Here is a 16,650-nt window from a genome sequence, read left to right as displayed (position 1 = left end):
ATATTAGCACAGCACTTGTTAATCCATGTCAAAAGTCATCAAGAGTCTCTATTGGTCCCGACAACATAAAGATGATGTTGTTGATGTAGCAACACCATAAGGACATTCTCGTGAAGAAAGGATTGGTCTCAGAAAGCACATGTCGCTATTCAAATGCTATATAGAACTATGGTCAAACAGGACAATTCCCACATAGAGAAGTCCATATTCATGTTTACATACTGATATAATTACAATAACCACATCAAGATTGTAACACATGTCTATAAAGTGCAGTACATTACATGTGTGCTAAATTAAAAACAGAAAAACAGAAAAAAGGGTTGATCATCCCACAATTTCACCTATCACTGGATAGGGGCCAATTTAATCTAAATGCCTGATATACTAGGCTAATAAAGTGGTGTACGTATGGTACCACTAATATTCTTGACTTGTCGTCGAGACATCTGTTTCAGGCTCTGGAGTAATTGGCAAGTGCTCTAGTTAGAGCGACCTTCATCAGGACAAAAAAGTTGAATCCATTCACAAGGGTTTCTGTGCACATGTTCTGCGCTCTAAATATAAAGAAAGAAAAATGGTGATTAGGAATGGCTGTATGACCAGATTTATTTATTTGTAAAATGTAAGAACGTTTAGAGCCCACAATGGGACATGTACCATGCATAGTCTTTCAATTGCATGCACAACTGGTTTGGCAGCAAGATGTCTGCAACTGTGTTAGATAGGTTTCTGTAACAAAATGAAATGTAACCTATAAGGTACGGCGTACAATGTAGTATCCAGGATCTCCTTTATGATGTCAACAGAGGGATCTTTCCATAGCTATCCTCGTCATGAGAAGTTGCATGACCATATGCGGGCATTTGTCAGTGTTAAAGGCCACTATACCTCCACCTTTATCAGCTGGCTTAATCACCAACTGAGTGTTGTTGGTAAGTGACTTGAGAGCATGACGCTCCTCAATGGAAAGGTTGACTCTAGTCCCCTGTCTGCTGGCTTGTATCCTCTTAAGGTCTTTGAGCAGGCATTTCTCAAATGCGAGGGTGCCGCAAGAGGTCTGATTGTGGATGGTTGGCGGAGGCCCGTATCACTCAATGCTTCAGCTGGGTCAGAGTCCTTGATGTAAGATTTTAATCCAATCTTACGCAAAAATATACAAATATCAGAATCTATCACAAACCAGTTGGAGGCACTGATGGGGACAAAAGACAGCCACTTTGATAGTACCCTTAATTGTGCGGTCGCAAGTTCATGTCCTGACAAATTGAATACTGGCAGTGAAAGTTGCTGGTTTAATTGGAGGTTGCTCGTCTCCTGGATCTCTGGCGCCTTAGCCCCAACCGCCATGGGGGGAGGTTCATAGAAGTACGGGTCCCACATTGAACCTGAGGGCTGGCCTCTGCCTAAAAGAGGTCTCTAGCTTCTGAATGATGGATATGGGGCTGGATACGCACACTGTGGTTAAAAGTCCTATTCAGCTGACAAGTCATTTCTCGTATCTGAGAATGTCACCCAAAGTCTCCGCCCTCTTTGGCCTTCCATGGCTTGAACTCTTTCTGTGCTGTGGGTCTTGAGGTAATTGGCCACAAGGTATGGATAGACTTAATCTGTTTTAAAGTCCCAGATATCTCTAGCTATTTTTTTTGTTTTTTATTCAATGTGGTCTGCTTAAATTCCTCAAACTGTCTGGTTATATCTTGTAGTTTTTCCTGAGTATTAGCTACTGCTCGATTTGAGAGACATTTTTGTTCTTCAATGTCCAGCTCTCTCTGCACAAGAGCCCCTAGAGGTTGGGCCGTGGATATCAGCACCATTAAGTTTCTGCTGCATTTGGTAGCTATGTAGCCGAAATTGGTTTTGTACTCCTCGTCCAAGAAGAGGCAGGGTTCATTACAGACCACTAGGTCAGTGGGGATGATGTTTGCTTTGAGGTATTCACAGAAGAAATGGCTTGAAGCTCTGGTCTAAAGGTTTTCTTTTTTAATTTAAGGAGTTTCTCACTTGACGGTAGAGATGGAATATTCAAATTTGCACCAGCTGGCTCAAACAAAGAAGGGCCCCTCAAGATTTCAGTAATCTGATCTTCGCTATAGCTAAATGCAGCATTTTCAGCCATCCTAAAGTTCCTGTGCTTAAAGAAGCTGTGGGGGAGCAGTCACTCACTCAAGGGGGACCAGTGATGAAATAGAAAGGGAGAAGCAAGAAAAGAACACACTGAAACACAGTTTGAAAAGGGTACGCATGCTGGAACATCTACCTGAGGAAATAAGGGAAGTGCTTCAGCTACTCAAAGAAGAGGCTTCTAATTAGAATATCCACATCGTTGTCAACATAGCCAAAACAAGATTCAAGCAAATAAGCAACAGAACAGTAGTACAGCGACAGGGATGGCTACGATGCACAAGCTTCTGACCTGACGCTACACTTAATCCAAGGTGTTAGATGTGCCTTTCCAAGGTGAGGAGCTATTGAGCCAAAATAATCAATGAAGATCCAGCGGCTATTAAAACAGATCCAGACACCGGTAGATTTTTGTTATCTCTGCACCCAAATAAAATCTTCCACCCCTTTGAATGGGACTCTGGCCTATCATCCTCAGCAACCAGGGGCAGTCGTTCTTAGCAGCATCAGTCCTACTATTCACAGCAATTCTGTAAAGAATTCTAGGGGTATCACAGAAGCCAATGACTACCGAACATCAACGAAGCACAGAGGATCCAAAGTCCACAGAGCAAGGTCCAGCAAACACAAAGCCTAATTTGCAGGACAAGTAAGCCACTACAAAACAGCAGTGTGGGCCTGAATGAAGGACTACGTCTCCAATTGGGAAAAATGTAAAATCTAACAAATGGGTTCCAGATATCGTAAAACAGGGGCACGCTCTGGAGTTCAAAAGAAGACCTCCAAACATACCACGAAGAAGGAGACATGGGATACGCCAACAACTGCTGGAAAAGGAGGTCAAAAGCATTCTACTAAAAATGCCATGCAAGAGGTCCCAAAGGGAAACTGGGGAAATACTGTATATTCCAGGTATTTCCTTACAAAGAAGCCAGAGGTAAAATAATATTAGACCTAAGGACACTAAACAAATTTAGCAAGAAACAGAAATTCAAGATGATCATCCTGGGGGAGGTCTTCCGAGCAATACAGGATCTTGCCTTTCTGGCATCACTGGACCTTGATTTGTAGTGTGTTGTAAACACTACCTGCTCAAGGTATTACGATTCGGCCTAAGATCATCCCGGATGACCTTGAAAAAGTGCATCGGCCTGGTAGCAGCTTACCACCGAAACAACTGTCACCAGGAATACCCATACCTATACGACTGTCTGGTACAGGCTCCCACACGGAAAAAAGGCAGTTCGGTCACTTCAGCAAATGGTGAAAATGCTGCCATCTCTAGGATTTGCAATCAATTACAAAATAGCTCTCATGCAGCCTTTAAAGGATTAACTTTCAGGGGAGCCTGCTTTTCGACATACCACTCTTCATCGAATTGTCTCCAGACGAAATCGGATTGAGGCTCTCCACGGTGCGTATGATTGAGAGGCTCTTGATGCTGCATGTTGGAAAGTGGATGGCCTTGGTGGGGACAATGTCGTCTTATATTTCACCAATTACCCATTGCAGACTCAAGATGAGGCCCATTCAGCAGTTTCTGGCAGACAGATGTTCCCAAACACAGGGCTGGTGGGAGGCCAGTATAAGGATTCAACCAGCGCTCTTCCGGCACCTACAATGGGGCTGAGGCAAGTGCGGCAATCCAACCTCCTGCACCTGTCAGTGGACTGCCCGGTACACCTACCAGCAACACCAGACCTGTTGTTACGGAACCAGAAACTCATCTATCATCGCAACCCAAAATCACTCAAGCTTGCTGTGTGACTCTTGACTTTGCTGATTTAGTCCCATTGACATTCCAAAGGGTTGCAGGCAGCCCTACAGGTGTCATAGGCCATGTCTACAAATAGGAATACAAGTGGAGATGCTTCTGTGCATGGTGTATGCAACAGAGATTAGAACCCCTTGCTGTGGAACCGAACACGATCCTGACATGCTTGCTTGCTTTAGCAGATAGTGGCTTATCCTATTCTTTGGTAAGGGTACATCTGGCCACCATATTCCAGTACACAAGTGCTTCAAACAATAGGCAGATCTTCAGTGAGAGAATAATTAAACACTTCATCAAGGACCTATTCTCAACTTTCCCTCCAGTAAGGAAACAGCTCATACATGGAGGATCAACACAGGCCTCACTATGCTAATGAAAACACCCTTATAGCCCCGTCAAAAGCAGATATAAAATATGTCTCAAGGAAGAGACACTCCTGGTGGCCATTAGGTCTTCCAGACATGTGTTGGAAATTCAGGATCTGGCAGTCAACGAACCTTATCTCCAATACTTTAAAGACAAGGTAGTAATAAAGATGACCCCGCGCTTCATCCCCAAAAAGCCCACAAACTTACATAAATTCATTGATTGTACTGCCAACGTTTTTTCAAAAGTCTCTCTTCGCAAGCAGAAGTTGTCCTACACTCCCTCAATGTGAAGTGGCCCTGAAGTACTACATAGACAAAACAAGTGGGTTTCATGAAATCACTCAACCCTTCGCCGCATTTGGACCATCCAATAAGGCAAAGGCTGGTTCTAAGCAGTTAATTACCTGCTGGATCACTTTTGCAATATACCTGTCATGTCAAAGCAAATAAACCTCTGGATGGGAGAACCCAGGCTCACTCAACGAGAGCAATGGCAAGATCCGCAGTCATGTGGGCAGGTGTCCACTGCATGAGTCTTGCTAAGCCGCGACATGGGCGATGCCCTATACATTTAGCAATCCCTACTGCCTAGATGCATAGGCAAGAGTGGAAGCAGGAGTGGGACGAGCTGTGCTGAAGCGCCTGTTCCAATAAGGTGAGCCTTTACTACCTACCGCCTTAATAGCATTGAGATATCTTAGGCAATCTGCTTTCAACTCTCTTCAAAGCATGTGAATCTATGTAACATCCAATGATGGGGAAGGGGTATGGTTCTTACCTGTAACTCCAGGTCTCCAGCACTGGTATTTTTCATAGATTCACAGGTAACCTCCACTGACCTCAGCAAAGGTTCCACCAGGCGAAAGGCAGAGATATGTATTCAAGTGTTCACACTGTGCCTTGTGAGATTCTGAACATGCCCTCCAGAGGTGGAGCTTAACACTCGACGTCCCATTGGCTGGTAGCAAAATGACCCAAAACAAGTTGGATAGAATACATAAGGCACTTGTTTTTCTTTATTATAAAGTAGGAATTAGGTAACCATGGATATGAAAGATACCAATGGTGGAGAACATGAGTTGGATAAGAAACCCAAACTTTTCAAAACATTCTCTTGTGAATTTGCCTGGAATTTAGCACCTCCCATTCAAGCTTGCTGCTGCACAAACAGACTCATGAATAAGATGTGGCCTGAGAGGAGGTCGCTGGTGTATCCTCTGTTGGTGGAGCCAGGTCTGGTATATGGTCCAATGTTGGGCAAGAGGGGAAAGAAGAGATGGGCGGGCCACCAGAAGAGGACCAAGTGGAAGCAGGAAGATCTCCTGTGAGGTAGGGCGAGCAGGGGAAGCCTCACGTCCTCGATAGATATTCCATCAGTGCTGCTGCAGGAGTGGCAGCTACTGCTCGATGAACTTCTGGATGAGTGATCTGGTTGCTCATGGGGCATGCTATTAGGATAAGTCACTCTATTCCACGTGCACCACACTGGTTGGTCATGAACGGGGTTGGTCAAAGATTCTGGATATCTGTGCGGTGAAGTTGCCAAAGGGAAAGGAGAGGGATATGGACTGAATCTGTGTCCAGTTGACCCGAGATGTAAAGGCAGGATCGAAGTCTGTCTGGTTGTGAAGCGCATGAACCTGGAATTAAAAGCAAAGCACGTATTTCTCTCCACTGCATCTCAAAGTGTGGGCAGTGGATTGGTTTCTGTGCCAATGAGAGGCTAGCCCTGACTCCACCACACCAGGGATCAACCACTCTATCCACCATCCCCATTTCAGCTGCGAAGAGAAAGCTTGTTAGGCAACCTGCAGGTAACAGGGAATGGGCCACTACCGTGAATCCCTAGATGGTATTGAAGAGATGACACCCGGTTGGCTTCTTGCCCCCAAGGTGTGTTCTATTGATTTGAACAACATTAAAAACACACTGCCATTCTGGGTATGATAAAAGAGTGGCCTAGTGGCTCAGCTGGTTTTTCTACTCCACTCCAGACTACTCCTATGCAAGCTCAAATAGAGCGGTGAGAGTAAATATGGGCGAGGGAAGCACCATCAACCTCCAACCCAACTGATGGAGCTGTATACCAGCACCTATGGGCGTCTGCCACCCTGCCCCAACCGGCACACTCTAAAGGCAGCCCATAGAGGGAAGAGAGGTTGCATGGATTGGAACATTTACACATTGAAACCCAGTTGGCAGTGAGAGGGTCTGTAATGCCCTGGTTGTTCTATCCTATCAAAATGACATACTGATCATTCATTAGTATATCTGAAGTTGCACAGAGAAACCGAAACAATACAACTGTCCACGACTTTACTCCTCGAAATTACCCAAGGCTGCTGCAGACAGCCACCGTCCCTAAACACTCCCCAAGTTCATATTTGGGGTTTGAATACTCTATTTTGTTATGGCCTTGACTTAGCCATCACAGTACCTTCCAGTTCTTCCCCCTTGCAGGGGTTGGCATACACTCCTCTCTCACCCGTCTCCTGCGCTCTGCTCGCCAGCAAGGACAGACCCAGGTTCCCCTCTGGATGAATGCTCTCTCCCTGATGCTATACTCAACCTGTGCTTGACAATGAGCCAGCTTTGCATGCTCTACTTGTATCCCACCAGTGTATGACTCTTACGCCTCCACCCAAGCCACAGCCTACCAGGGACACCATTCCCCTCAAGCTGGCCTCCCTGCTCATTTCAGGTCCACTAGCGTTGATCTAGCAGCCCAAAACATAATGCAATTCACTGTTATGCAGTGGGCTGGCTATGCTTTCCTTGCACATGACACTAGCAGTAGCAGCACTGGCTCCTTCAGGTCAGGGTCCGTCTGCTCCCGATGCATTTCGTTCTAGTAAGCCCAGTAGAGAGGGCTCTCGTCAACAGTGACTTCCGCCTGGAAGTAAAACACAGAATAACACAGCGTATCCGTCTTGCTCGTATTTTTGTCAGGTGGTGTTCAATGTTCACTTAGCCCTTTTTCCCTTTATGGTAATCTAGAAGCCCCTACCCCTGTTTCGCCCCCAATTGTGTCCCGGGATGTACGAGCCATGATGGCTACCCACTCTGAAATATCTCGTTATGGGGCTCCTTTCCTGCATGTGCTCTGATGGCATTTCCCAGTCTCCACCCACCCTACTGTGGTCTGCGGGCTCCTCTGTTCGGCACAGGTAAGCAGGCATCCACACCATACTCAGGCAATGTGATTCCAAGACAAGCATCCATCCAGGTTGGTAGGACACGAAGGGGTATCCATCTGGCTTCTTCTCTACTCCCTCTGTGCCACCGGTATAGATTGCGGTGGCCTCTCCTGGTTCTCTGGCCTCCTCGGTGAGGCCAGCTCTGACTGTGCTCGTCTCTCCACGTTTCTCTTCAACGAGGCCGGCTCGGACCGCACTCATCTCTCCCTGTACGCTCTCACAGTGTCATATCTACAATTGCCATGGCCTGAGGCTGCAGTGCATCGAAGTCGATATCACCAGGCTGCTCTCTTTTCTGTGTGCCCAACAAGTATCCAACAACTGTCCCCTTTAATGGTTACTCAGAATGTCCCATTTTATTCAATGCAGTGCAACGGGGGGAGGCATTACAAGAAGGCCAGAACATACCAATAATAATACTCAAGGGGGAACATACATCTCAATAAAATAATCATTTTACCTCAACAGCTAACACACAATAAAATGTGCAACAAAAAACTAGTGTGTGGGCATGCAGATAATTCCTTTCCCTACTGGCACGATTGTAACACCAAGAGTATGGGCTCATTCCAGCCATGGGTTACAACAAGCAAAGAACATGCACTTCTTCTGGTGCCTCAGGTATAGCAGAACTTACCATGGCATCATGGAGAGTACTTGTGTTTGAAAAACGTGAACCAGGGGACCTTAGCTTAGGCCAAATCCTTAAAGTAGGGCCTTTCCATGCCCCCAATGAACCCCATGGTACTAGTGAGGAATGGCACTGTGGGGCAAAATCGTTAGGTGGTGGTGAACCCCCTCAATGGTAGCTCTCATCTTCTTGACCTTAGTGTGCTGAGAAGCTATCAAGGTGGTTGCTCTGGTAAAAGGTCTGCATGGAGTCTCCGGATCAGGTAGGCTGACGTTAGCCCATGAACGGAGTGCTCAGCTATTACCCTAGTAGAGAGGTGGTCGGTCACAGAAGAACCTCTAGGGTTCCTCCTAGAGTCAGTGCCAAGTAGGGACACATCCCTGGGGGGCTTGGATGCTAATCAAAAAAGGGAATCCATACTTCACTTGGCCTGCATGGCCTCAAAGAATGGCAGGAAAGTGTGCAGACAAGTCTGATTAAAGTTGTCCTCCCAGTGGCAGGGCAAGCAGCACATAGATCCTGGGATAAAGTACGTCATACACAATATAGAATTCCCAATGTTGATCTGTGTCCCAGCACTCCAAGTAGAGAGACTTGGGGTCCGACCGCCTGTACTAGCGGCAGCAGGAGCTGGAAGGTTACAAATTGGGATTACATAGCAAGAGAGGATTCGGGATTGGAAGCTGAAGTCAGTGAAAGAAAAAAGGGAAAAGTTAAGGAAAAGACGCCCGACTCTAACTGGCAGTGAGAAAATGCCTGGAAGGCAGAGTCATTTAGGGCACAGCTATCTTCATGCGTGCAGCAGGATGTTTTTGCTGTTCAGAAACGTTCCCGTTCCTCCCCTGCTTCAGATAACAAACCAACACCACAGAGGAATGTGGAAGGTAACTAGGCGTAATATACACGATCTGGGTCCAAATGGTTGTTCATTAATTAAACACATTCGCACAATGAGCATAGTGGTTTAGGAGGAAGACAAATGGCATATTAGCAGACCCTGCAACATAGCTTTGGTAAAATATTGGGGAACACACATTCTTTTACATGAAGTTATATGGTAAATGCACACTTTGCGAGAAAGCCAACTAAGACAATAGGTCTTAGACCTTTTCCTGGAATTTCCTCCCTTGTACTGCTAGAGACTTACTGGGCCTCAAGCCCACCCTTACTTGTTTCTCTGTGTTGTCTGCTCAATTGTCTGCGCCTTCATGCCTCAGGGTCCACAGTGCGCATTACAAATGATGTAATGTAATGTAAATGTAATGTTTGGGCATGCCACCAAAAGCCCAGGTACTCAGACATTTGCCAGGTTTCACCCTCAGAAGTCAAGTTATTTGCATGTAACCTTCCAAGGATTGCATCAATTTACCAGTACACCCATCATTGTGCAGTTATTAGGAAGATGTGGGGTGAAGTGGATAATGCCTTCCTACCCGCAGAACCACCTTTACACTGCAAGGGTTCACACATCCTGCACCTGCTTTGCCTTAGGCAGCATGCACCCCTCAACATACCATGCGGTGTGCACTTTTGATGCAAAGAGATACACAGAGCACATAATATTTGAATTCCAGACCAGTGGCTCTTGTGAATTGGATACACACTTTTCACGATTTGTTTTTTAGCTCAAGCGAGTTAATTACTTATTGCCATGTTTGCGGTCAGAGAGCTTCTCCCCCAAATTTAACTCTGTTTCATTAAAAGAGCCAAGGTGCCCAGTAATTACCCCGCACATCAGTTGTCCAATTTTACAGCTCAGCAATTGAGTTGATGGAGAAAACACGCACCATTTCACTTCAGACGCTATTTTAAATCAGGTGGGATAGCCACCTCTCCTGAATAGTGAATACTACTATACAAATAAATATATCATACGGGCAACTTCATGACTAAGCAGATGCACGCTGGATCCAATAGCCTACCCAAAATGGTCAACAATGCAGAATGTCTGGGAATGCTAAATTCTCAATGTGTGATTCAACAGAAACTCAACAAAATGGAGTCTGAAAGGAGGGGATATTACTAAATGAATGGGGTGATAGCATTTTGTGTTCATAGTGAATGTCACGACATGCAATTAAATTGAAAATATATCCGGCGGCATCTTTGCGTGTACTGCATACAAATGGCTCTCGTGGTTTTTACTAAATTATTACACATTTAATTGAGTGTTATCCTCCAACAAAGCAACAACGACTGTGGCAGTGAGATGTGAATTGTACATTGTTGGGTTCATGGCTTTAGGAAATAATTCTAACTGAAATCGTTCTTTGTTCTCCAGTTATTGATGCCGCATTACAATGATTCAAAATCTTCATTTCAAATTCATTACCACAGCAAGCACCTTTCTGGCGCTTTAGAAATGTAAAGAGTAGAGTCACAGCCTTTTCAGGTTCCTGGGGGACACGTGTTGCCGGAGCATGGCCAGAAAGATCAGACTGTGCCTTTCTTTTGCAGTTGTTCAAATTTTCTTCTGAGGAGGCTGTAGTTTTCTTTAGTCCCGGGTGCAGCGGGGTCGAGCTTCAGAGAGATTTCATAGTGTTTCTTGGCCGAGTCCAGATTTCCCCAGCGATGGTAGAGCACAGCTGAAATAGCAACGGTGTCTTTTATTACCGAGAGTCTGAACACGGCACAATTTTTCCAATCACTCAAAAAACATTCAAGTCTCAATTTCAGATGCAACATTCCTCTGTTGACCTCGCTGGCACAGCAGTACCCCCCTGTCATTCTGCCAAGTGGATGAACTGAGCTCGGGCGCGGGCCAATGCTGCGGTGTGACGCAGGACTGAATAAATAATTCTGAATGCTGCATTCAAATGGTATTTTTCTTGTCCTGGGGGTCTCCAAGTGCTTGACAAATATGTCTAATTGAAACAGAGAGCCGCAATCTCTGGCCAGCTAGCCCTCAGGGAGTGGAAGACTGTATCGGACCACGCAGCCAGTTTACACATGGCCCCTGATGTGATTTGCATTTGTCGAATTTTTAGTTTCAGCTATTAGGTGGCGCCACAACTATTGCATTGGAGTACAGTTAAGGGGGACAACACACAGCTTGTGGGTGTCGTTACGCTATTCACCCACCCATTGACTGGCCCTGGCATGGCCATTCCCACCCACTGCCTGCCCCTCCCTGCAATAACACACCCTCCTGGGATCTCTTTGGGCTCCTTCTATCAAGAGATACCATCAAACTTAAGCGTGTCATTGTTATTTCTATGCAGTCTGCTTGGCGTAATGGTTTCATTACAGCTGCAAATCGTTCTAGAGTACAACAAATGTCTTAACCAAGCCTGCCTTTAGCCACTTGATTTATATCTCTTCCATACAGTGAAGTCCTGTTACAAATTTGCAATGACAAAGTCAACAGATGTTGGTTGAGGTATTAGATTGGCATTTGCCAGGTACTGCCGTCATATGCCAAGGTAATCACTCTATTTTCCAGCTGTTGCGATCTCATTGCCATTTGGCCAGTGCCTAGCAAATTCCTATCCCCATGCCTAGAGATAAGTCCAAACTATTGTCTTTGCCAATGCTTGTTTTAAGTAGTTTGAAGAATTTGCATGCAATGTAAATCATGTTTTAGATATTTTCTTGTAATCATTGAGAATATTAAAAAAAAAAAAATTGAAGCCATTAAGTATCATGAATAACTATGAGTCCATAAACACATTACCCCGGCAAACGTGATTTATCCATAGGTGTATAATGTACAACATATTGCATCAGACACTAAAAGAACGAGTTATTTACCCTTTAGTAACTTCCCCCCAAATAGATTATTCTTTTTTTATGTTTTATAGTTATAAAAATACATTTTGACATATTTTGATCACAGTAGAGAAAAGAACATCCATACAAATAAGATCAAACATTTCATTTCCATAAAAAATCCATAAACATACACTAAAACACAATCAACCACAGATAACATTACATACAATTTCCCAGACCATTTCATGAGTACTTCTCCGGAAAGAAAGCGATACATTATCAGAAAAAGTCGACGGGCTTCTGCAACTTCACCCAATTCTGTTAGTTCTAACTGCAGTGACTTTAAAAAACGGAAGATCTCTAATACACAGGAGGGTGTCCCTCCAGCCAGACACTCGCCACACACCATTTTATCCTCACCTAGAAGTAGTGAGTTAAAACATCTTTTAAGGTGGGTCAATCGGTTCCCTTGTACTGCCAGGCAGGAACTAAATAAACGTTACAATGTCTCCTGCTGACCGCTCACCTTACAAAATCTGCAATCAGCCTGAACAGGTAGAGGAACCTTACCTGGACTTCCTTCGTTAAAACCAGATCCATTTAAATCTTAGGAAACTCCTCCTTACACTTTCGTCAAGATAAATAGCGAGAGAAGGAGCCAGAACCCCCCCTCCCCCGTCGCTTATAATCGAGGGCCAGCTGTTTCAAGGAGTCATAACCATGCCTTTCGTCCATGGCGGTGGCCCAATGGACTTGGTAAAGGGCATGCTTCACCCGCCCAGGAATCGCCATGAAGTAATCCCTGGATAAGCCCATTCTCTCAAGCAAGGTGGAACAATGTCTGGAGCACTCAGAAATAAAGGCGTCCCCGTTTGCGTCCAATACACTCGATAAAGAGGGAATTCTTCACAGGTACATAGGAACATTTGAATGAATATAGAATATAGATCCAGATCATATCTTATTGCTGCTATAGGTACTGTACTTGGCACCCTAAGAACTCCCCTCCAAATCATTCCTTCCAAATAAGGAAGTACATGTAAAATCCAAGCAGCATGGATCCCTATTTCGTACAAAAGTTCGGGGAGTATTTTGTCCTCTCAAAATGGGGACCACGAGAACTTTCCAAACTTTGAGTCCACCTTGCTTTGTTGGTTAGAGAGTGTACTCACATGCAGCTTAAACCATTCTTTTGTTTGTACCTTTGCTATGACGGGGAAGCCAAAATATATAAATCGTTCTACGCTCTCCAAGTGTTCGCCACCCACTCTTCAGTTGAATTCAGAATATATTTTCTTTTTGGTGCACCGCAGGACCTTAGTTTAAATTGAGTTCACCGGAGGTAGGGAGCGCTCCCGTGCACATCTAGTAAATGCTGTAAGCAGATGTTGCAAAACAATTGGTGTGCAATCAAACAAAAGAAAATCGTCTGCATAGGCCATCCATATTGGTTTAAGCCTATGAATTTTCGGAACGACGAGTGCAGCTGCTTCAAGAGTATCACCAATGTCAGACAAATCGAGGTTAATCAGGCAGGTAGCCAGTAGGCATCCCTACCGGACACAGCCAAAAGTGGGCACATTGGGAGATAAGGCACCCCTTCAGTCCAATCTTATCTGCCCGTTCGACCCCTCGTGCAAGCCTATTAACAAACACAGGAGTCCTTCTGGAATCCCCCATACTCTCAATTTGGCCCACAGTAGCCCTCGGTCTACCCCATCAAAGGCGGCTGACAAATTAATCATGGCAACATAGACTGATTCGTATTTCCCTGACCAAGCTTGGATCAAAATGGATTTGAGTAGAAACCCATTAAGAGAAGTGCCCAAAAACTTTCTAAACCCTGTCTGCCAATTTTGGATCCTACTTAGAAAGCTTTGCAAACTCTCCAGATGTTCCAACACTAAGGCCGAAAAGACCTTAGTGTCCACGCCGAGAATGGCTATTGGTTGGTAGTTTTGCGGGTCTGCATGCCGGCCCTTCTTAAATATTAGAACAATAAATGCTGTGGACTATGATTTAGGAAAGTAATACGAGTCCCCTACAGGGTGGGCAAAGTAGATGACCATGTAGCAGGATTGTCCTTAAACAAAAGATTTGATCATTGACTCCGGCCCGCAGCACATGAAGTACTGATCTTCCTAATTACTTCCTCGATATGTTCCTTCTCCACCCTTAACCACCACCCACCAATATTAGGAGAAACCGAAGCATAATCATGGCTATCTTGAACACCAGGCAGTGCAAATACCTTCTGATAATGGGATACCCAATCCGCTTCTGAAGCCGTGTTAATCTGAGCTAAAGCTTGCAGGGTTTCAGAGTCATTTAACAATCTCCAGAACGCCTGTGACTTTTTGTTAGCTAAAACCTGGAGTATGTTGGGATCTGATCGCACAATTACCCTACTCCCAATTTGTGTAACTCTGTTTCAACCATTTAATTCTTGTACACTATATTCTTCCTGCCACTGATGAAACATCTTTGGATAATAGGTGTAGAGAGTGAAAAATAATTTACCAGCCAGCAGGGGGCGATGGAGACGCTCCAAGCAGTTAGTTCTGATGGGCCTAACCCATACCAAAGAGGCCAGGGAATGGCAACATCTGTTATACGTGGTGTCTAAAGGAAAGTAATTCATAATGGAATTTAGCAGAATGATGATTAATCTGCTTTGGTGGATACTGTGCCTATCCAACAAAGAAAACGTTACCACCTATAAGACATTTTCTATCACAGAAAGGTTGCAGGTAGTGTGGACAGCATGGCTACTTTTATTTTTTTACTGTTCATTCACTACTTTGCTCCACCATTGGCACAGTTTCGGAATGGTCCATCTTGGTTTTGGATGATGTGGCACTTAAAGGGGACATACGGCTTGTGTGCGGTGTTGTGTTATTTACTAACATGACTGCCCATGGCCACGTTAATCTCTATGGTCATTCCCATCCACTTCTTGCCATTCAGACCAAAACTAATTTCTCCTGGGATCTCTCTGAGATAGCTCCATCAAGCAGTAATATGAAACTTTGTGCTGTGCAGGGCATGCTAATGTTATTTCTAAGCAGCCTTCTGAAAGTTAATGGCTTAACAACTGCTGTAAATGGGCATTTGGTTTAATTAAAATGTCTTAAGTGTGCTTTCAATCCCTTGATTCATAAGCAGTATGGGTACCCTCACATCTGTTCTTTGAAGTGATGTCATGTTAAAATAAGCAAAGGCAACCGTTTTGGCCTGTATACTGCTATTAGATTTCTTAGACACTGCCATCATATGCCCAGGTACTCGCACCATTTCTTGCTGTTTCCAAAGCCAAACCCATTGGCTTTGCCAATGCTTGCTGTAGCTGAAACATATATACCTTCTCAGTTTACCTATTGGCACTTTGCAGCTAATCACACCACTTGGTCTTTTTTATTGAGTTGGTAAGCAGCAAACAACGTGAAAGATCATTCTAGCCTCTCAGTGGGTTTGGTTAGTACTACAGGGGAGTTGTTCTGTCCAAGCAGGCACATTTCAAGATGTATGCTTAACAGGTGGAGAAGTACATATTTTTGGATCTATGTATTCTTTCATGTTTACATAAGCAACAACTCCTCCAGGACCACATTGGGGTCATTATCATATTCAACAGCATTTTGCAGAGAATTCCAGAGCAGGAAAGGTTGTGGGAAAAGTTGACAAAATGATTCTGCAGCATCAAAAAGTCATACTTTGAGATCTAAACAGAAGGGGGGAATATGGGTTCCAGGAGTGAGAAATTATTCCAGGGCTGCCCAATTAAGAGTCTTGGAAGAATGGACCCAATTAGAATCAGAGAAACCGTGTCTCTTTATGGAAGCAGTAGTGGGCTCATATATTTGGAAACAACCATAGCCACGTACCAGGGATAGACAAAATCATTGTCTGTAAACCCGATCGTTAATATGTCTATGATGACTTGGAACAAAGTCACAAATATTCAGGGGGTCACCACATTCCCACCGTTATTTCGGAAACCCAGTTAAACCCCAGCAATACATAAGGCTTTTATATTCTGGAAACAAGGTAAGTGAAAAAATATGGGGGATATGTTTGAAGGAAAAAGTATTCAGAGCTTCGAGAAACATAAAGCCGATTTTAGAGTTAGAGAGCTAAATCAATTGCAATACTTCCAATTACGACACAGTCTATGGAATAAGTTAGTCACCTGTAACTCCTGTTCTCCAGCACTGGTATCTTTCATAGATTGGCCTGCAGTTTGAATATTCCCTGCCAGGCTGGGAATGCTAAGTAATAGTAAAGCAGTTTATGATTACATTTTAAAACTGCTGTCACTTTAGTGCTCTACCAAGAGTCATTTTGGTTCATATGACTATTAGATCCTACAAAGAAACCGAAGGCTAATTGAGCACTCACGCCCATGGAAAGTATTATACAGGGGCAGCCTTTTTGAAGGGACTCAGATCATCCATACACAAGGAGCAACTGAAGCTTACATCTACAGACCAGCTGGAGTACACCTAAGAGAGGGATCTGAAAGTTCAATGGGAAGAACATCAATGGACAAACATCTTTAGAAGGACTCAAACGATTTCATCCAGTATATAGCTCACAGAACTACAATGCAAGCTATTATAGAGATGGTACAGATCTCCAGAGGTGTTACATAAGATTAAACATAGTCATAACCCATTATGCTGGAGGGCATGTGACTAAAGAGGTACCCTTATGCATATTTCACAGGGATTTCTGGCTAGCAATTCGATCAACCATACATGATATTGTTGGATATGACAAACCGGATGACCCGGGTTTACCCTACTGGGCCTATAGTTCAAAGACTTGGATGCAAGGGCAGGGATG

The 16,650-nt window shown here is 44.3% G+C and overlaps 1 protein-coding gene across 1 annotated transcript in view; it reads right to left on the bottom strand.

Moving 5' to 3' along the window:
* Positions 1-10,232: 10,232 nt before the first annotated feature.
* The window catches only part of TMTC4 (transmembrane O-mannosyltransferase targeting cadherins 4), a 1,375,572-nt gene continuing 1,369,154 nt past the window's right edge, over positions 10,233-16,650 (bottom strand). The window contains exon 18 of the mRNA XM_069637004.1: positions 10,233-10,679. Coding sequence (XP_069493105.1) covers positions 10,528-10,679 — 152 coding nt within the window. The 3' untranslated portion in view covers positions 10,233-10,527. The remainder of the gene's footprint in view (positions 10,680-16,650) is intronic.

Source organism: Ambystoma mexicanum, chromosome 7p, assembly GCF_040938575.1.
Source record: "Ambystoma mexicanum isolate Mex_15411 chromosome 7p, UKY_AmexF1_1, whole genome shotgun sequence".
NCBI classification, from domain to species: domain Eukaryota; kingdom Metazoa; phylum Chordata; class Amphibia; order Caudata; family Ambystomatidae; genus Ambystoma; species Ambystoma mexicanum.
The sequence above is the reverse complement of the archived record's forward strand: the minus strand, read 5'-3'. Positions and strand labels throughout refer to the sequence as shown.